General features: G+C 47.9%; 1 protein-coding gene across 2 annotated transcripts in view; it reads right to left on the minus strand.

Moving 5' to 3' along the window:
* The window catches only part of XYLT1 (xylosyltransferase 1), a 192,246-nt gene that overhangs the window by 32,803 nt on the left and 136,921 nt on the right, over positions 1-22,522 (minus strand). For both annotated transcript variants that reach the window (XM_075767887.1, XM_075767886.1), the window contains one exon: positions 2,339-2,419. In XM_075767887.1, coding sequence (XP_075624002.1) covers positions 2,339-2,419 — 81 coding nt within the window. The remainder of the gene's footprint in view (positions 1-2,338; positions 2,420-22,522) is intronic.

Here is a 22,522-nt window from a genome sequence, read left to right on the forward strand (position 1 = left end):
CGGCAGTCGGTCTAGTCCTGTGTCCTCTCCCTTACCGTGACTTCGACTAGGCATTTTACATAAAGAATCCTGTTCCCGTCTGGTTTGAGATAGGATGTCCCAAGGGAGTTTTCTCCTATTGCCCAATAACTTGGAGACTGGCCTGTGTCCTAACTCCTTTCCAAAAACTCTTTCTTTTTTTTTTCCTTTTAAAATTTTTGTTGCCAAACCTTGAGTCTGCTGCTTCTCTTCTAGACCTTACTAAGCTCTTGGCCATACCATTCCCCCCACGGGACATTTCTTTTCCACAGGGCTGTGACAAGGCGAAGCAAATGGCGAAACTTAAAAAAGTAACTGGAAAAATTAATAGAAAAAAAATAATCATCCCTTACTCTTAAACGAGCAAGTGACCGAGTTTGGCAGTGGGAATTCCCCGTGCAAAGATCCCAGAGGCTGGCAGAATACGGCAAGGGGGCACCACTGCCCACCTCTTCTCTGCTCCTCCGGGGACATCGGCTGCCGGCAGCAGGACGCGGGGCCACAGCCCAGATGGGCCGTCAGTCCCGTCCGCCCGGCCCGTGCCCATACCAGCACTCAGCACTGAGGGTTTCATCCTTCCACCTACAGGGATGAACCTCGCCGGCATGACCGCCGCTTACACGGCTTGGGCGCAACATGGAAGTCAGTTGGGACCGCGCAACCATGCAGGACAGAGGCAGCAAATCTGCGCTCGCATTCCCCGTTATGTTCCCTGACGCACGGAGAATTTATGGTGGAAATCCAGGAGAAAAAACAAAGCACGGCAACGTGGTGTAATAGGCTAAAAGGTATTTAATTGTTTATACAGTCACAGGGAACCATTGAACTAATAAATGGGTTGTTATTCCTGTGAGGGGAGGACAAGGGGACATTAGCTCATTTTTTTATTAAATTAATACCAGATTAGTGTGTTTAATTGATCTAAATTGTTCTAACCCAGCTGAGGTTGGCATGTTCAAACCAGCTTGGTGCAGGCAGGTCATAATTGATTAGTTATTTTCCTTAGCCAGCTCAGGGAATTTGAGAAGAATCAGGTGCACCAGAGGAGCAAAAAGGCGTAAGAGACCGACCGCTTTTCCCTGGCCACTTCTCTTCCCTTTTCCACTTCACCTCTGCTGTCGATCACTACTGCCGGCCAGGGCCGAGCCTGCCAATCACTCTGACACTCCGCATTTCCCACACCAGAGACTCTCCTGTGAAAACTGTTGACTCGTATTTAAATATTACTCCTCACAGTATTATTTTTTACTACCCGCTGTAGAATTTTTGCATGCACAAGACAAACGCTCGTGAGGACCTCATTTAAACAGGAACAGGAGAGAGTTGATAAATCTAGTGGTGCGAGCGAGAGGAGCCAAGAAGCGAGAGACCCCCGTGCAGCTCTTCTACCCACCCACTGCGCCGAATGCGCGACTTGATGTATCGCATCCTCTGCGTACGCTATCGGCACCCGGCCTTACAGTACGCTTGACATTTTACAGAATAAAGAGATGACCTGGTGACCCAGGCGGAATAAAACAATAGTTTGAGGTGCAAAGCCACTGGGACTTGGCACGTGGAGCTGCTGGAACTGTTGCAAGACTGTTCTTATGGTCAAAACTAGCAATAAAGAGGAAAAGGAAAACTAGCAATACAGAGGGAAAGAGGACCGCTGCAATCAGATGGGAATGATCTTCCACCTGCAGAGGCTGTTTAGATCTCTGGAAACACGGTGTTGGTCACCGCTGGTCCCTCAAACCACCGAGCCGTAAGCGTTACCAATGTGTGGTGGGAAACCCAGCACGTTCTCTTTTCCCCGAGACCCGCACGGGGTGGATGAAGAGGGACACTGATCCAAGGACTCCCCCAGTGCAGCAGGTGATGACAGCCCCGCAGCCACCATCCTCCCCCTCGCCAGCGTGTGCAGGCTGTACAGGCTCCCAGCCCTTGCAGAGACGCTCTGCTTGCAGAGGGCTTTGCCGCAGCCCCCAGCGCAGGTCCTGGGCACCAGCGCGGCTGGGACCGACTGGGGCAGGGAAGAGCTGTTGTGTGGGGCGATTACCGCTTCCTCCCGAAACATCTACGTGTGCCGAGCCCAAAGGATGGAACAAGCATCACTCTGCTTAACGGCTCCATCCCCACAAGAGCATCTTTGCAAACCGACTGCAGGGAGGAGCCGTGCTGGACCAACAAACAACTGTCCTCAGGAGAGGGTTTCCTCCTCATTCGCTTCCCTCTCCTGGACTAGGGATTTCTTCACTCAGATGATGCTGGAAAACCGTCACTATGTGAAAACTCCCAGTGCCACGGTCAAAATAAGCGGAGGAAGGGGCTCGCTTACCTTGCATTGTCCCTCCCGTGTGATTTCAGGAAGTTCATATCACGGTATCTGGACAGGAATGCTACTAGTTGGTCATTTGTCCTGCAAGAGAAAGAACAAAAGTTGCACAAATTACACTGCGAAAACTGTGTTTACAGTAATTTCTATACTTCTTGTTCTCATTTGGGGACCATCCGCAGTCTTTGAAGGAGGCAGTTGCTGAAAAAACTTCCATCCTGCTGCTAAACTTCACTGCCTGCCTCTGCTCTGGAAAGCGTATTTGCAAAGCAGCCCAGCTTTAGCACATCCTAACGGATTTCAGATCGACGCTTGGCAGATGTTTGTAAGCATTGTAACAGAGTACGTATTGAGTAATGCTGCTCAATGCTTTCTAAGGCTGAAAATCCAGCTGTGAGACGACGGCACTCATAGTCCCATTTTACATGCTTCACTAGGTCTTTCCTAGGGAATTTGGTTAAGTATCTATTGGCATTTTATTTGTTTTCATCCTTGTAATAGAGAAGAGGCCAAGGTTGGAATGTATAAAGCAAGAAAATTTGGATGTCAAAATCCCAATATAATTAATAGGAACAAAAGGATTTAGAAGGTTAATTCCAATTAGTATGATTGGCAATCTGACACCAGTATTTTCAAAATTTCAGCTGACATGTCCAAGAATGTATTTACGCTTGACAGCTTTTGTGGTCTGTTATTTCTTTAACAATGCAGGAAAAACGTTCTCTATTTATCTGGGTCAGCATATTTAGGAAAACTGAATAAATCATATTAAAAAGATCTTCATCTCCTGAGTCGCATTCGAAACCACATTACAGATACAACCCCATTTAAGCAATGGTCTGTAATGGACTTGATGGCAGAAAAACTAAAGTTCAAACAGTTGTCTCTAGTACTGTATCTTGAAGACGTTTCATTATTACGAGCCACAGAAAACCAAGTTAAACCAGAGTCCTGTACAAAACGTGTTTAACTTCTGGGGGCAGGCTGCAACGACTTGGAAACGTTACCAGCCCAGCAAACTATCTTCGTATCTCGTAAAGCCAAATTCCTCCGTCATCACAGGTAGCATGTCGTTACTGAACTGACAAATAAAGAACAAGTTAAGCGCTGCTTTTATCTGGGCCAAATGAAGTATCTGCCCATCAGCCAGCCCGAAGGACCAGGCTGGAGGAGCCCGAGACCCTCCTCCTACGCTCGCTCCTGTGAGCGGTAATACCTCCCAGGGTCAGACTGCATCTCAATTTGGCATCCTCGGAAAACTGCTTTCTGTACGGTAAGCTGTGCAGATTTTCACATTTGCTGCTCCAGTGATTCTCCATCTTACTGGGATGAATAGGCATTTAGTGAATTTACTTAGCAATGCTTCCACATGAAATGTTTTCAATGGCTGACATCTTCGGGTGAGTTTCTAGGCAAAAGCTGGCACGCAAAGATGATCTTTAGAAATATAACCAAGTTTGGAAGTGCTCGCACTTTAATTTCCTTACAGGATAAAAATCAAATCAACCGAAGTAACAATCCACACCATTCAGTAAAACACCATCATTTCCAGATCGCTCACCAAGCTATGTTTCGCTATTCAGCAGTGCTCTACCAAGTGCGTTTGGACTCGGGGCTGCCATACAAACTTTTCAAGGCTTCGATAATGTTTATAAACACCCGTATGATTTTTAGCTCTCAAAATAATTAAAAATTGACATTTTCCCACTTCTTGAAAGCATTGCTGGCATCTTGGTCCTACTTTTAGTTTTTTAATTTTTTTTAAAAAAAGAAGAACTTGTACAGAGTTTCACTCTTTGTCAATTAAGTATGCTTCTTTTCATGTGTTGACAGCACGGAAACAAACCATCACATTGCCATTTGGTAAAACTTTCTAGTTATTTGACATTTAGATTTATGCGGTCAACCAATTCTGCGCTCAGCATGGGAGCACGCTGAATTTCTATTAAGCTTTCATTCAAACTGCTTCTCGTGGCCCCAATATCACAAGGATGCTGCGCACCACCTCCGAATAATTCCACCGCGTGACATTCAAAAGAAAATCAAAGGTACTGAACACGCCTTAGATGCTAATGCAGTTGCTAAAACCCTCCTCACCTTTCAGAAAACTTTGCCTTCAGGGGTTTATCTCCTGAGCGCCTCTGGCACAGCTTGCTACCACGCTGCCTCATGCACGGCGGCAGCAGTCTCCACGCCACCGCAGTGCCTCTGGCACCAGCCATTTGCAACGCCTCTGGCACTCCTTCTGAGAAATACTACAGGCGGGGGCCTAGTTCTTCTCTAAGGCAATGGAAAGCTGAGATTTTCAGCTGAAGACATCACTGGGAGCAGCATCAACTCCACACTGCCAAATTAAATTCTGCTAGAGCTCCACAAATTTCAGGGATAATTCACTGAGCATAAATCTGGCACAAAATCTTTCACTAACCATCACGCTGTAACAGAAAGTAACAAGTGCAACATATTTCTAGCATCTCCTTCCTAAGAAGGAAATAAAAAAGTCATGGGGATAGGGAGAGTAGTTCATACTACTGATTAAAACACGCTAATATCCATACTACGTTCCTATCAGTTTCCCTAGCGTGTAACACGGCAGGAACACAGACCCAGGAGGGACCCTCTCCAGCGCAAGGCTGGAGCTGACGGATGCGTCCGCACAGCTCCCGCTTCCACGTCCTTTGGTTCTTAAATTCACGGGGAGGGCGAGGCACCAGGAGAAGGACTAGCCAGCTGGTTACCTGTTAGCGGGGAGGGAGGACGATGCAAGAGGAGAGAGGCTGGAGAAAATGCGCAGATTTCAGGTGTGCAGCACGCAGAGGGAAACGGGAAACTCATCCCGCAGCGAGCTCCCGGTGCGGAGAGGGCTCCCACGAGGGGATGACAAGTGAAAAAGACCGATGGGGAAACAAAGCGGTTTTGACTTCACTGATGTAGATGTCTGCCAGCTGGGACGGAGGGGTCCCTCTCCCCCAGAACCGTACCGAGGTCACCGCAATACGGCCCTGCTGCCCCCCCCCCGCAGCGAGGGCGGACGGAGGCAGCGGGGCAGCCCTTGCAATAACTTCAGAACACGGCGCACGCACTGGGGACTGAAATGGAAATCTGGAAAGAAAAACACTGACTTTGCGTTTGCGCTGTCTGGACGCGCTGGCAGGTCTGCCTGGGAAGCGGTACGAGTGCGTCCCCGCGCACAATCACGGCCAAACGCCGCGGAGAACAAAGGGCAGTGCTGGGCTTGCTGGGTTCAAGCAAACCTTCCAAGTCGTGGTGACTAACTCAAGCAAAGAGCAGAGATCCCCTTCGTTTACAGCTGTGAAAATAGCGTAAGAAAGTCTTTGGAGAATCTGAGAAAAGGAAAACAAGCGGTTGTTACTTTTGGAAGATGGTGAAGCCTAATATAAACGTCCTTGACTCAGCAAGGTACTTTAACGCACGGGCGACTTGAAGGCTGTAAGGTATCGCAGTCACTTCAAGGGGACTATTCCTGTGTCAAAACTCACACAACTGCATAGCAACGTGGCTAAGCCAGATCAAAAGTTCAGAGACTTTCGGCAGCGCACAGGTACGGAAACGAGATAGTTTCGCTCTGTGTGGGAATCAGATGGAGGAAAGAGCAACCGCTGTGGTGGATCCTGGGGCTGGGCTCTGCCATTCCGTGCTGCGGGGGCTGTCCCTGCGTGGCGAGAGGGGACCGGGGACCTGCCCAGGCACCGAGCAGGCTGTGCCAGACCCCGCTGATTACAACAGGCAGCAGTGACAGTAACAAAAACCTGCCCGGGGACCACAGATTGCTGCAACCCAAAATGCCACCAAATTAAGTGACACCCAGCCCAGCCTCCAGAGCCCACCCACAGCGATGCTGCGGCAGAGGCAGCACTGCCAAAAATCTCTCCCGGTTCCTGTTCTGCTTCAGCGGGCGAAGTCGCAGGTAGGAAGGTTCAGCTCGCCATCTGCTCCGAGTGAACTCACCAGTCAGGTCTTCAAAAACGTCCTCATTTCAGGTAAATCCCTGGATGGGTTTATAAACTATTCCCTTTCTTAAGGACCAGACTGGGCAATCTTGTTCCAAACCTCACGAGAAGTGCTAGGGGCTGCAGTGCACCCGCGTACCAAGTATACATACCAAGTATAGATCGTCTCTCTGTCTCCTAGTCACTAATTTCTGATCAGAAAGGTAAGGCTAAATAAACGTTTTTAGATGTTATGCATATATACAGTGTTTCTGCTTGGAAGGCTGCTCTCATACTGGAGAATACTGGGGATGACGAAGGCAAACGCGCAGTCAGAAGAGGTAAGTCAAAACTGTTACAAGCTCTCCCGGTGCCCAAAGCTGTGGGATTTCCACCCACGCCCTCCTGACTCCTCTCCACAGTTTCCTTTCCCAGGATGACTGCGCTGCGCGAAGGCACAGCCCTGCAGAGCCCCCATGTACCACAACCCCGGCAGCACTTTGCCAAGAAACTATTTCTAGAAGGTCCCTAGAGAAGAAAAAACTTCAGAGAAGAAAACTGGAATTATGGGGCAAACTCAGCTACTCGGAGTTAAGGATGATGTTACTCCGTGGCTGAACACGCAGATGTGCACACAAGAGCCTGGAAGTGGAAGAGCTGAGTGCCTTCGATTTTGCTACCTTCTTCCCAATAAATTCTAATAATTATGACTAAGCTCATCGATTTTGATAAATGATTAATTTAATCTTACTTATCACGTTATTCTGAAGTATTTGCCAGGAGCCCCATGGCAGAGGAGAGCTCCCGCTCCAGCATCCCGCGGCGGGGGCTGTCCCGCGCCCCGTGCCTGGCCCTCCCAGGGCCGGCTCCCCGCCTCGCCGCCTCCCGCAGCCGCCACAGCCCGGCACGGCCGCGGGGCGCAGAGGACGTGGGAGGGAGCAAGGAGAGCGGTCCAGGAGACAGCACGGGGAAGAACTATTGCACGCTCCCACCTACACCTGTACAGCGTCCGGCGCACTCCGAAAGCTTCGCTCCCGCGTCTGCTGGGGATGTGGCAGCACCTGGCCGGGATGTTCCTGCTCCGGTAAGGGACCCTGATCCGTACCGGCCCTTGCACGCGTGTGGGCGCGTGTGCACGGCGTGCACGGGTAACCTAACAAAGGGACACAACAGCACAGTGATCCAGCAGAGAAAAGCAAAAATCTACAGGACCTCTTCCTGAGGGAAATGCTTATAGCGAGATGACGAACCAGGGAAATGCAGCACGACGCTACAGGGAGAAACCTCTCACTGCAGCTTTCGGTCCCTGGACAGGCAGCCTGACCCTCTCCCTGATGCTCCCAGCTCCTCCTCTCTCCCCGAAGGCAATTTAGAGCAGGGGGAGGCTCAGGGGAGCCTGACCCCGGCTGTAGCGGGGAAAAAAAGACTCTGCCGTCTAAAAATGCAAAGAAAGGGGAAGGCTATATTTAGCCCTCACTATCTATCACAGAACAAATATTAGCACGGCAGGCCTTTCTCGGAGAAGCCGATTCCCGTAACAGCAGTCACTCTTAAAACGTACCGTAAAAACGCGAACGACAGATACAATTTCAGAGGCCAACTGCACGTGGAAGGCTCTAGGTGACTGCTAACACCTCTGCTTTTACAACGGTGTTGTCTTAAATGGTTTGCTTTGTCTTTCAAGTCAGGTTTAACAGAGGCACAAGGTAATGGAAGAAAACCATTGCCGTAGCAGCTCAGCTCGCCGGAATACAGGAGAGACGAGAGTTCTGCTCCAGGAACCACGCTGCCATCTGGGCTGGGAAGTCGCACCCGTGCGTTCCAAAGCATTCGGATGCTCCGGGCACTGCTCAGTCATCACACGGGATGCAGCTCTGCCAGCGTTGTACGACTCTCAAGATATTTTATTAGCAATACAATCATCTTTGCTGTACTTGCAATTACTGGTTCCCATTCAACCCTTGTCTGGTTCCTACGGAAAAGCAAAGAACTAACATAGTCACAAAAGAGTGAAAGTCTTCTTTAAATGTCACACTGCTGAATAAACCTCTTCCTAGTGAGAGTACACAAATGCTTGGTTACAAAGGAGATCTACTGAGAGAAAAAGAATATACTCCATCGTCTGCTTCCTGAGCCACTCCACAACCTATTTTCTATAAATTCGAGGCTTCAGATGGCATTCATAAAATAAATAAGCCCACTGCCGACAAGCAGCAGCACATGCTTAAATGAAAATCCTAAAGAGACCATATAAGAGAATTCCACCAAGGATTAATGAACAAATGTGATTAAAACTATCTACAGCTCTGGACTGCAGCCAAAACGCTGCCAGCGGTATTTGATATGTAAATGCTTAAAACATTTGCTATGTGCACAGCCATTGATGCAAAGCCTCTATAGAGAGTTTCTTCATCTAATTAGAGATATTGGTTTAGCAAACTTTGGCGTTTATAAAAACCCTCAACGTCTCATTATTCTTTTAAGATAGAATATTCATTTGTTTGGAATGTTTTCCAGCTATATCCCATGAAACCCTGAATTGCCTTTGGCTAATGAAAAACTCCAGCCCCGTAGCAGCCAATAAAGCCTACAGTTTTTATGATAACAAAATACTCACCACATGCACTCATTAAAACTTTTTAACTTGTTGCTTTTGACTTTCTTTGGCTATTTGCTAGGCATAAAGCAATCTACTCCATTTCCAATTATTTTACAGTGCAATTTCAACACAAGCATTTCAATGGTCCAGGATCTTATCAAACATGCCATGCTACAGCGCAATCGCTGTCTCGCTGATACAGCAAAGCGCTTAACAGCACGTGCTTAACTGCAGCACGCTTGCAGCTCTTCTGAAACGAGGCGACTTTCACACGACGGTCTCATCAGTGACTTCGCGCGCAAGGGTCTGCACGCCCCCGCGTCGGGAAGCGGCACGCGCAATGAGTGCGCACAAGATGGAGAGCCGAGAGCCGTCCTTTAGCCGGAGGTGGATCCAGTTGCACCTCAGTTTGTCCATCTCTACCAGAGACAGAGCAGAAACCTCTCCCACGGGTTGAGATTTAACTCACTGACATTTACAAAGCATTTTAAACCCCCCCGTGTCCCAGGAGCACCTCTGAACTGCTCTCAGGAACTCATTTGTCTGCGACAATGACATTTTCTGAGCTTCGCTACTGCTGCGATAAAAGTAAAGAGAGAAGAAAAACACTCTCCTGTAATATCGTGTCATATGCAGCTCCTTCTTCCACAAATTTTAAAGCGACCTGTGTATTTTACAGTAAAATTATGAAAGGCATTAAAGTAGTTTTCCTTTCATAAATCTAATTTTATGCAATCGCTAAGCCTAAATTATACATATGCTTATCAACAATGAACGCACTGAAAAAATACTTGAATAACAAAAGCTTCCGAAGCTCCTTCCAAAAGTGCAACTGCACAGAACCTGGTACGCACGACGATAATCAAAGCAAGCCAGCTACACGCAGGAGAAATGATTCCCTAAATAACCTGGGGTTGATGCATTCAACTCGGAGGCATTTTGCTAGAAAGGAAGGAAATGTTTCACCCTGATTTGTTACACAATTTTCTATTTATTCCTCTATTGAAGTTTATGAATGATCAGCACATCACCACTAGTATCTTTTTTTTTTTTCATCTTGCTTGCCCAGAGCCTGAGTGCCTGATGGACAGCCTTTGCTAAAAGGCCTATAATTGCGTATTTCCAACACATATTTTTAAGTAAAGGCAGAGACACGTGTCTAACTTAGATAAGGGTTAGAAAACTTGCTGAAGGTATATATTGTAGTAAAGCAAAATTCCTTTCCCACTACATTCACATGAGATGTCAGTTCAGTTGAACTGCACATATGGAAGAAAGCTCATTTTTATCAGTGCTGGCAAAAACTGTTTATCAAGCCTTGGTGGCATTCCCGTTATTCGTATTTGGAAATTAAAATAACGCAGATTGGTGAAGAGAAAATACAGCGATGTGGGGTTTAGAGACTTCAAATTATAACCTGATCCAAAATGCTTAGCGTTTTTGGGTAGGTCGCCTGAAGTTTTGATGCTTACTCAGCAATATCTCAGCTCCAAACGTGAGGTGGCTCTCCTAAAGCAAGGCGCCAATCTCGAGTAAGCACATTTCCTTTTGGCATTGGCGCATCTCGTGTTCACAAGCAGAACTTTCCGTTCACGGGCATTAAAAAACAAAAGAGAAAAGGTTGTGAGAGCTATTTGAGAGCGGGAGCTGCCACGTTTGCCTGCTCCCCACTTCAGCCTCTGTCTGCCTGGAGCACGAGGAATTTGTCTAGCCATATTTCAGTCTGTTTATCTTGGCTCTGGCACATCCATAGTCTGCTTCCAGCCTTTCTTGGCTTTTGATCCCACCAACGCAAATCTGCAAATTGAAAAAAAAAAATAGCCTAACACACAACCTTCTGGTTTAATTCCTGTCGTCTGGTAGAGTCAAGGGTTAAACGTCACCACCCCTGCTGCGGTTAACCTGAGCCACGTACGCGCTTCGGGTCTCTCGCCGTCGCAGCCAGGGCGAAGAGGTGTCAGCAGAGCGGAGGTGTCTGACTGCTCCAAGGGGGCCGTGGGGGCACAGCTGCCGCGCCGGAGCCGGGCCAGGACCCTCGGCACTAAGGCCAGGGCTCAGCACCGCTCCCCCCCGGAGCAGCACGGCTAATTGCTTGCTCTGGGCCGTATTCGCTCTCCGCGCCACATGGCAGACTTTCAGAGGACAAGCCAGCAACGCTCGGCGCTCTGCTTCAGAACGAATCCCTCCCAAACTACCGATACAAAGTGGGGAGAAGCATCAGCGCGAGCGGGGGCAGGTGAGCTCGCGCATACTGCGAAGAACCTCACGGGAAACCCGTCGCGCGCAGCCAGGTGGGTTCGGACAAAGCGCGAGGAGACCAATGTTCCCAGGCACTTCAGCTGACCTTCCACCAACAGCTGCCGTTAACGCTTTAGTCGGCAACTTTCCACGGTCGCTGTGGTTAAGACAAATGGAAAGAACGGTGATTTTCATGACAAAACTGCACCGGTTAGGTGGATGACATCAATGAGGCCAAGTCTGAACGTTTTTAACCTTTTTCTATTAAAGCTGTATGAAGTGATCGAATGCAGAGTGTGAAGCTAATGAACACATGCTACCTGCTGAAAATTCAGCGCAGAAAGGCTATTTTAATATTATACTGTCAAAGGTCTACCATATTTTACATTTCCATCTATAAGGAAGTTGAGTGTTGATGTAAATGCTCATTTTGCTAGCCAGCGAGCGGGAAGCGGCAGCGTACCCGAACAGGGTAGCTACGCAGCGCTAAGCCACGTTGCTATTTACATGGAGATGCGTGTTTAAAGAGGATTCATGCCCAGAATGTCTAAATTTAATGATGCTATTTACTTAATTTTAACCCTGCAAGGAAAAAAAACAAACAATAATGTCTTGGGTGTTATTTTCTCTCTTTTCAGCGTATTCCTATTGAACAATTTTTATGACAATAAGGTTTTTCCCCCCCTTGAAAAAATAACTTGTGGAACGACAGAAACATTAGTAAATGCACTTTCTGCCCATTCTTCTGCCAGCTGCATGCTGGAAGAAAGCAGTACACAAATTAATCATTATTTTGTGTCTTAAAATACCAATACTCTTAGTACCCTCAAGAGTGAGACAAGCTCCCTCTTACAATTAATCAATGAAGCAAATACTTTTTTCTCTCCTTCCAGCTGATAAAGCCCTGCGCAAAGGACTACGTTGCATTCTGTTGTCACGTCTGTAAGGCTCTGACATCAGCGCAGCGCACTCAGTTTACGCCAGCGTACGCCATACGTGGAACGGGCCGTGGCGAATCGTGACAGAAGTTTTGGGGTGTTTCCCACCTTAGAGGCTGGACCGATTAGGCTGAAGGTATGACGTTAGCAGGCATGGACAGCATGTTAACAGAGGAAAATTAGCCCCGTCTTCCTATCACTCTGCGAACTGCTCTGGTTTTTCTTGCCGGCGTGTTTCGCAGCAGGTAATTCTCCACAGGAAAAGTTCCCGAGCAATCATTTTTTTCCATGAGGCCCATTCATTAATGTGTCCGAGTGGCAGAAACCGTAATTGCTGCCAGTCACTACACGACTTCGAACAGCTGCCGGAATGTATTTGCCAAGATAACTTACTTCTCACAAAGCTGCCTTTACCTGTCATTACAATAACAAGCCATTACTTACCAACTGCATCACTGCAGAGATCACTAATCATTGATCTGTATCAACTGCTAATTGATCAATAATCAACTACCGCATTTAACCAGCTACCACTGGAATTCTTGATGGACCAAGCCCCGAGCCATCCTCCTGTCCCTGCTAGGATCCAGTAGGTAAGGATGCAGCGCTACAAAGAGTGAAGACAGACATGACTGTCCTGTCTCACCAAAAGAACCGAGCCCGCTTAATATATTTGCTGAAAAATGTCTAAAAAAAATTAAAATAGTAGTGAAATACTTGCCTAACCAGCTGCTAATACCCAAGGATATTTAATTATTAAAACTAAACATGATAGACTTTTAGGTTTATCAAAGCACTGGGATTTTATTTAGTACAGAACGATGCTCCCTACACTGCGTTTTTTTCAGTGTTTGTCTGCCGTTGCATATTCATGCAGAACCTCATCTGCCCACACGATACATCCCATTTTGATGAAAACAATAATCACTGATTAAATAAACAAGTGGAGTGAGCTGCAGAAATTATCAAGTCCATTACTCCAATTAGTGAGACTTTGGTTAAAAGAAAAAAAATCTAGATATTGGGCTGAATGGGATCTTTAGGTTTGTTTAGTCCGTGTATATTTTACATGGCATATTTTATATTCAGCAATTTTTTTCACCATCTCTAAAATTGAATTACCGAGAGTTTTGCGTAAAAGAAATGAAAATTAAATATGAGCACAGATTTAAAGCAACTGTTCACTTCATCTAATTTACACATACCCGCATCCATCTGAAATTTTATTGGTACAAGTCAATACGAAGAATGATTTGCTCATTAGGTTGAGTAATTATAATAAAAAATGCTCCCTTTCTTCCAAGTTTAAACGTTAAATTGTGGTCATTCCTCACCCCCTGACACGTAACTTGCTCTCACTCTGTGCGAGATTCACCCACCCTCACCCGCTTCTGACCTCAGGAAACGAGAGCCATTGGATCACATCCTGCCCACGCCCGGCCGAGCTCCGGAGAGCGGTTCGCTGCGGGACGAGCGGGAGGGTTCCTCGGTGCCGCCCCGCCGCAGGGCAGGCAGGGCAGGCAGGGCAGGCAGGGCGATGCGCTCCCCAGGGCAAAGCCCCAGGCTCCCCGCTCCCGCACCATGCAGCCGCTGCCCCAGTGCTTCACGCCGGCACGAACACGGAAAGCGCCGTCCCGCCGCGGGGAAGGGGAGCAGGAAAGCCCTTCCCGAGAGGCCACGGCGTTCAGCCTCGTCACTCAGTATCGTTATTGCGTCTTGGCACCTCCCGGCTGGACGTGCAGCGCAAACCTTGACAAAAAGGGCCAACGCAGCCTCGCGTTGCTCTGACAGCAGATGTCACCCAGGAAAGATGTACCTGGGTAAAGAAACTTTTTTTTTTTCCCCACCCTGCGCTTTCCAAGGGAAAGGTAAGAGGGAATACACTCGTCCGGTGATGACTTCCCTCTCCTGACGGGAGTTATCCCGCAGAAGGAGCGGGGGGGGCCCCCGGCAGAGGGGCCACGCGCTGCCCTGGCACCAGGGATGCAGCCCCCAGCCCTTCCCCCTCCCGGCGAGACCCCGCTGCTGAGGAGGTTCCCAAACCTCAGCGAAAAGTAACAGGAACCGGAGCAAAGCGGGCTCTTCCTGCGGCTCCTCATGGGCCTGCCGCTCCCTTTGAGCCCCGCGCCGCTGGACCGACCTGTCGGAGCGCATCAGTTCAAAGCGCCAAAGGTGCGATGGGGAGAACGGGGTCAGGCTAATGGGATTTAACGTTAATTCTGCACCGAGCCTGGAAAGATGGAAGAACAGGGCCTGGGGGGTGAAAGGGATAATGAACTGAGAGTTGATGGAAGGAAACTTCACTGGTTTTAACAACAGGTGGTCACATTTTGTTACCTTTATTTGGGCTGAGCAATAATCTCATCACCAGTTTCATGTACAGAACAAAGATCAGGGTGTTTCAGCCTTCAGCTATAGCTCTGTAGCTGCCACCAGCAACACGACTCGAGCGCGGTGCCAACAGCTCCCGTGCCTACACAATACCACCTACGTGAAGGTTTAGCAACAACATCGACGCTCATCGAGCACGCACAGCCACGGTTCCTGCAAGCCCTCCCCACGGGAGGTACCTCGCACCTGACCGGCACTGCGCATCCCATCTTCAGAACACGATGGTCTGGGTCAGCGCCAAAACGTCCTCCAAGGCGACCCCGGTTATTTAAACCATGTGACACCAATTTGCATTTATAGACCTTTTAGTCTTCAGCTGCCCCAAGAACGCGTTGTTGCAAGATTACTTGCCAGAAATTACTTTGGGAGGCAAACTTTTAAACAGAGATCGACTCTGTATTTGGAAAAGACTTGGCCCCAAACCAGTTCCTGAAGTGGCAAAGAGTGCAATTATCCCGCTGAAAGGTTAGGGGTGCTTGTGCCTACAGCTGCTTCATCAAGTAATGCTGAACGATGGATATAATTAAACGGCGCGCGGCAGAGCGGGACGTGTGCTACAAGGAACCATTTCGGGCCTCAGCCCCTCCGATCAGCAGGGCGCAGGCACAAACATACTCGTGTTCGGCACCACTATTTATAGGGAGATTCAGAAGCACCACAGAAACGCACAGTGACTGAGCGCGCTGTGCAGGACGGCGGGGACGAAGCAATCGACTGTAATAAGGTGCAACCGTAAGAGCCAACTGGCCACTAATTCTACCTGGGGTCGCACAGCAAAATGGAGGGCTGGCATGTCCGCGCCACCAGGTGAAAGCTTCCACGATATCTCAAGATCTAGTTTTGACTAGTTGGCACTAGTCAGGACTATTAAAAAGAAAGAAAAAAGGCTTGGGAGCAAGAGCCCCGTTCTGCAGCACACCCAGAGGACGAGGCGTGCCCAGAGGTGCCCTGCTCTTCTGAGCCAGCCGAGCTCTGCAGCACCGACCACGCACGCAGGTAGCTTTTGGTCTACAGAGACGCGAGAGCTGAGCCGGGCCTCCTCCGCAGCCCTCGCAGACTGACGAAGCGGGGTTTGCTCGCCGCAGAAGAGAAGGAAGGCGAAGGAACCTCTTAAGCGACTCCCATGTAAGGGAGGAAGAGCTCAGCCTCCAGCTTCCCACCTCCGCCCTGCCACCACCCTCCCGCATCCCCAGCTCCCGGAGCCTGCGGACCGGCGCGTCAGCATGTGGCGTGGCCCCGGGGACGTCGCTGAGTGACGGCAGCAGGCAGGCAGAGCAACGCGGGATGCCTCGGTGCAAGGCGACGCAGCGTTTCCCATCAGCGCGCCCCAGAAATGCCAGGGAGCGAGGCAGCTGGTGGCCCGCGGGCTCTTACCTCGCGCTGCCGTGCTGCGGAAAAAGGAGTTTCCGCTGGATCAGAGCAAAGGCACGAGGCAGCTGGGACCGTACACGCGTGCCACCCTTGCTCTGTAACCGCAGTGGGTTACTACTGCATTTTATTTATACAGAGGCGCTTTTAAAAAAAATATCTGTCGTTCCAAAGCAGCTTTAATTCTGTTGTAAAGTATTTCATTCAAAGCAGCCCTTCAGCTCATTCACATGCAGTAATCCTGAATAAAAAACCGTCAAAGCGCATAATTTAATATCAAGACAAGACCAGAATTTACGTATAAATTGGTTGAAAAAAAATCTTTAACATCAAATACCACTCAACTCTTACATTTTTAGCCCTATTTTGGAGAAAAACAGTTCATCTATTCATGTATTCCTCTCCTTTCTATTTCAATATCCCCACTAAAAGACTGAATCAGAACAACATTCTTGCCCACCTTGTAATGGCCTTTTGGTTCACAACTATTTAAGAGTGACTTGGGAAAGGTATAATAGCACATGTTGTTGTTTCATCTTCACTTTGAACTGCCACCAGATATTATTTTGCAGCTGTTTCATTTCAAGTGGCATCCTGAAATCTAAACAAAAAAGTGTCTTAATGGCAATTTCAACAGATTTTTAATTTCCTGAGAGAATTCAGCGAGGCCACGAAGGCAGAGCGTGTTTAAAATGCAATCCTATAATAGGAACATTTCCCTCTTTCAAGCAGCTTTAGCTTTTGGACTTTGATAATGATTTTACTGAACTTTCTAAAAGAAAAAAAGCCAAAAACCAAACCCAAAACCCAGCTGAAGAGAGATTTAAGAGTTTCTGCTCATAAAACCCAGGTGACACCACCAGGACCTGCTTCTCTGCAGCTTCTGTTACCCACCTCACAATTAAATCCACTGCGCAAAAGGCACTTGAAGCAAAGCTGCGGGACAGCGAGTCCCACCTGGGACTTCCCAAACGACCAACGTCCCACTACGCTCTCAACCCCCCCCAGAGGTTCCTGCCCAGGAACGCAACGCGCCGCCGGGTACCAAGGGAAGGGCTTGCCAGTATGGGACAGCTGCTGGGGAATTTTGCTAACCATGGATTTAAAGTACGAGAGCCGTTCTGCACGAAGGATGTTTTTTTTGACTTGGTTACCCCAGACTATTTGTCCACAAAGACAAGTTGTAAGGGAAAAACAGGTTTCATGAATAGCCTGAAGGAGAACTGAAGGAGAAATAGCGGAGCTGGCAAGATCCCTCATACCGCCTTCCTGAGCCCCAACGCACCAGTTACCCTTACAAAACCACCATTCTAGATATTATTCTAGCACCCCGAAGACAAAAGACGTAACTGTGTTGCCTAGGAGCCAACGGTGCACGTTATCACAACATTCGTGCTGTTATTGTTTACAGAGTGGTATCCAGTGAAGACTCCCATTTAACTCTCTTTTAGGAGATCGACTTCTTTTTCAGTCATAAATAAGTAAAAAATAAACTGCATCCAGAAAGCAAATGGCAACCAGATGAAACCCCTTTGGCTCTTTGCTGGAGAACCTCCCTGTGAGCAGCCCCAGAGCCAAGCCAGAAGAGACGAGGACACCAGCCAGGCAGCCCAGCCAGCGCCCAGACGCTGCGGTGCCCAGCAAACTGTAAACTTGGCATCTGGGGCTTTCCTCGGCCAGGCGGTCCTCCGAGCGGGCTCAGACGCTGGCTCAGATGCTTCAGTTCACATCGGAAGAGATGAAGGGCTGGATGTTTAGCGCTGTAATCAGCAAGATAATGCGCTGCCAAGTACAAGGTACTTTGAGTAATGCCGCTATTCTAAAAATGGGCTTTATGGATGCATCTTTAATCTGCATGCGCTGCCAGTCTCCAATTTGGGGTGCGCCTACTTCTGCTGCCAGACTAAGGCTGCTACGGAAAACATTTCAGAAGGACTAAATATCAAAAAGGTTACTAAGAGCTGCAGATGTCTCAATTCTCCAAAAGCGAAAGCAGCTTTATAGCCTTAAACCCAGGAGGGGAGGTGGAGAAAGAGTAGCCTCAGCTGCTGTGGCTGCCCGAGAAAGGGTGGGTCTCCCATCACTAACATTTGCCAGGTTGAAGAAAATATTATGTTAACGCCAGATGTAAATAAAATTTTTAAGCCACAATAAATTCAACATTTCACCCCACCCATCTGTGACTATGTGCAAAACCACTGCATTGCCAACCACTGACAATTTAACAGTAAAACAGAGAAGTGGGATAGCAAACCAAAAAGATAACCTTCAAAATAGATCTAAATCTCAAGCAAATGTGCTGGCAAAGTGAGGAAAGAGGAGGAGAAAAGGTTATTGGAGGGATTTAAGAAAGAAACACATCTGAAATTCTCAGAGAATGCAGATTCAAGAAAAACACTGATAAAGTTCCTTTTTGGACAGGCAAAAAGATTCCCTGTGAAGCATTAAGAGTGGATTGACGTCTGGCTTGCCAGATAAAGAGATTCTGAGCAAACAAACCCGCACACAATGTCAGCGACAATACCGAGATAAAAAACGCAGGCGCTGGCATCTTAACAGATGTTGTACCTGCGCTGTACTCCCACCTAGATGTATAGATCGGATTTACCCGTGCTTCAGTTCAGGATAACATTCGAAAGGGCACTTCGCAGAGGGCTGTAGTATTTGCTCAGCGCGCGGCGCGGTATTCTCGTGGCAAGGTCTGCATCTCAGAGCAGCTTTGCACAGGGGGCTTCGGACGGGGCGTACGGTCCGGCTCAGCCCTGGAAAGGCAGGATGGTCCGCACAGGCACCTGCTTCCATATCGCCAGCAAGGAAACATCCGTAAGAGCCAGCTCTGCATCTCAGTGAGACACGGAATTGTTGAATGAAGTCAAGTCAAATTGATGAGAAGTCAGAGAGAGAGCGGGACGGCCTTTTGAGCCAACGGGTCTGTGATCCCATTCGCCACTGCACAGGTTCCATCGCCCCGCCGGCTGCGGGATTTCTAAGTTCACAATCATCAAGAGGGCACAACGGGGGCTCAGACATTTCTCGCAAAGCTAGAGTGCTAGCGTGTGTGAAAGCTAACTTCTTTGTTTCAGTTCTAAGAGGAGATTTTCCAGCATTTCCAATATTGCATTTCAAGCCCGCGCATTGCAAAAGCGGAGGAGTTTTGCAAAAGCAGATGGACAGCTCAAGTCTGGTTTACCCGCTCCGTGCAAACTGTGTTCTCTCACTTTTTTCTCCCAGTCACCTGCTCCACAAGTTCTGTCATTTGCTCAGCTGCCCAGGTGAAATCCGGGCAGGTCATGGTAAATTTGACAGAGCAAAAATCACCCTGATGCAGTTCATACAGAGCGGTAGTCACCGTGTGCTGCAGGGGGTGAATCTGGGCCAGTGGCTGAAACAAGGAAACTGCTGTTCTCCCAGGTAGTTCTGGCACCTGAAAAATAACTTGAAAAAGCACTGAAGCACTTTCCCAAAGGTTGGGCTTCTTTCTAAAAGCTCTTGGTTGTAACTATTTCCACCTGCCACCGAAATGACAACCTGAGGACCTATTCCCTTCACTCCCACCTTCTCACTCTTGGCCAACACTTTGCTGCCCAGGGACCCCATTCAGAAGTCATCGCTTTGGTTCCGTATTAACCAATACTTCGTCTGGCCGCTCGCAGAGGAGAATAATTTTAAATAATTAATTTTCTTCACAGCCATTTTGTCTTCAGCTTTCTTTCTCGATATCCAAAGGCGGCAGCCCTGGTGGAGCGCAGGACCCAGCCACGCACGTTATTAGAGATGAAAGCTGTGAAGATGACGGATGAGCGAAAGGACGGCTTTATCATGAGTAGGCTAACACATTTGGATCTCGCAGGAGTTCAGATAAAACAGTTGATTTTGGGTGGTTATCTTTGCTAACAACTCCCCTAAAGAGTCAGGAGCGTGGGTCTGCTGGAGGACACGCAGGATGGAGCCAGACTGCCTGTCCGCTGCTGGCTGATTGGGCTGGCAACATCGACCTGAGAAAAAAGGTGTGCCTACCTCAAAGGGCATCCCTCGAGTTTCTAAGGAAGCATTTAAATCTTTAGATCAATATTGCTATTTAGCATTAACAAGGTTACCCTGACCACCAGAGGACAACACAAGGAAACGAGAGCAGGTCAGTCAATAGTTCTTTGCTGGCTCGTTTTTCTTAATCTCCGAGTGTGATTCTGACTGACAGATGATCTCCACGAATTGCACTAAACGGGCACCTGTGTGGAGGACCGGTCCCAGCCAGAGCAGCCCATTTACTGCCTGGAGTCTGCAGCCACCCTTCCCCAGGTGCTAGCAGTATTACGATACCCATTTCGTTCAAGTTCCAGACCAAAACCTCTATTGAATGTGGCTCTTTTGACCGAGTCTTCACAACGCAGGCTTTCATGGAAAATACGGCTATGCAACCTTTATCCTAAAATAGTGCCAAACAGCAAAACGCAAGTAGTTTCACTGGGTTTCTTTTCGGTTCCTTTGTTGAACCTGATTGCTCATAACTGAAAATGCAGTCGTAGCTGCATTCCTGGCTCCGTCACGGAGCCACTCCATTTTCTTACTGTTCTGATGCACTCCCCAAGCTTCTGCTAATAATTTTGCTTGACCTTTATTAAAGACCAAGCATTAGCCGGCAATTAGATTTGGTGATCCCTTTGGTCATTGAGGCTCAGTGATTTACTGTAAATTATAAATAGTTCAAATGTTTCATTATGTTTATTCTTTATACAAGCTTTGTGGCCAGGTAAGCACTGACATGACATTCACTGCTAAATGATCTCATTAAACTTCTTAATTTAAGTGGTGCAGCACTTCACCTGCCACATTATCCAAGGACTCCTGCAACGCACATTAAACATTCAGCATCAATAGATGCTCTACCATAGTTCACCTTGTTGGGAGTGAAACTTCAGTCCCTGAACATAAGGTTGACTACCTGATGCTGTTTGTCAGAGACAATAAATAATGCAGATGGATACCCATGTAAAGGAAGAGGTTAAAGACATCAATAGCTTTCCCAGAGAGCTTTGAAAGAGGCTCTAGAAAGAAAAGACTTTAAACCATGAAAAAATGCCACTAAACTTAGTAAAGTTAAGGAAAAGGCAGGCAAGCACTGTTTTCTTTCATTTCTTGATGAATGCAATGACTGCGAGAGATGATTTCCTGAGAACCCTGAAGGCAGGTGTCCTTTTTTATTCACAACCGCAGAGCAGAAGGAGGGGCAGTCCCACAACCTCCCACCTCGGGGTCGCCAGTAGAGGTTTGTCTTTACCCATTTCATCCCTCCTTTTCCTGCGGAGAATGTTTAACAGAGCTCGATGGAGTCGAGCTCGGATAACGCACCACATCGCTTCACTTAGGCCAATAAATAGCATATTGCCTCACGACTAAAGGGAAACGCAGTGTTTTTGTCGGAGGCACATTTCTGTCCAGACTCTGTTTGCCAGCGATTTATTGCAGTAACAGCTAGAAGCACGTGGAGTAGGACCTGACCCCCTTTGTGCTAGGTGCTGGACCTACAGACTCCACAAACTAAACATTAAGGCACGAGGAAGAATAAGAGGGGTATCTGAATTTCCCTGGCTTGCAAATGGTTTATTTTGCACATTTTTAATTGTTTCCCTCCCAAAACAAATGGTTCTAATGTTTTTTTTTTCCCCTGATTTTATATAGTATGATCTTTGACATCTGCTTCCGGACGTCTCTTCTGAACGATGAAGGGCTCCTTGCAATTGTAATGTAGCCCGTGAACGTACCGGACTGCTCCCCAGACAGATTTAGGCTTCATCATTTAGTATTAACCCCACAGACTGAATGTGTTTTTCTGACTTATAGGGCTGGATTAGCTTTTATTATCAGAAGAGGAGTAGTAAAGGTTTCAGTGTTACAGATGGAGTGGCAGATGGGAAGCGAAAGCTTAATGTGAAGCAGCTCTGGATAAAAACTATTAATCCACAACATTCATATGTTCTTATGCAGGGAAACCTAGCAAACCCCACGGCAATACGGCTAACCAGTGAGAGAGGCACACACCGCCCCTAGCCCGTTATCTGGCGAGTCATGGCATGAGGTCTGAAAGAAGGAAAAAACCCTCAAGTACCCTATTTACTATTTCCTGGAAAAACAATCAGCTCTCTAGGGGGTATGCAGAGAGGTAATGCCTTCCTAAAGATTATAAAGAATATTAATTTATAGCATCTCCACTATGAAAATGAAATGGACTCATATATATATTTGATGAGATAACATTTTCCAGGGTTTATGGCTGTAATATTCCATATTCAGAAAAATTTAACAGTACCTATAAGTCACTGTCATTAAAGTTGTAGCACTGAAAAAGGCTTTTGACTCTTTGTTGAAGGCGTGGTGTGGAGAGGAAGCACATTTCCATCAGTTCTGGTAAGAGACTCCTCCGACAGAAAGGGAAGCGAGCCCTGCAGACGCCTGCCCAGCGCCCACCACGCAGCTCTGCGCCGGCTGCAGCCCAGAAGAACGACCTTCAAGACTTCCCCCCGTGAAGAAACGAGCGCCTGGAATTCTTCCAGCTGAATGGCACTTGTTTGGAGTTGGAATGACTGGAAGCTACCAGGGCATTATTACACAGACTCCATTAACTCCGAGCTGGCTACAGTCTACTCGGCAAATCCCGCCATTGTTTACGGCCGTGTCTGTAAGTGACTGATCCCATTTGGCCTTG

Source organism: Balearica regulorum, chromosome 15, assembly GCF_011004875.1.
Source record: "Balearica regulorum gibbericeps isolate bBalReg1 chromosome 15, bBalReg1.pri, whole genome shotgun sequence".
NCBI classification, from domain to species: Eukaryota; Metazoa; Chordata; class Aves; order Gruiformes; family Gruidae; genus Balearica; species Balearica regulorum.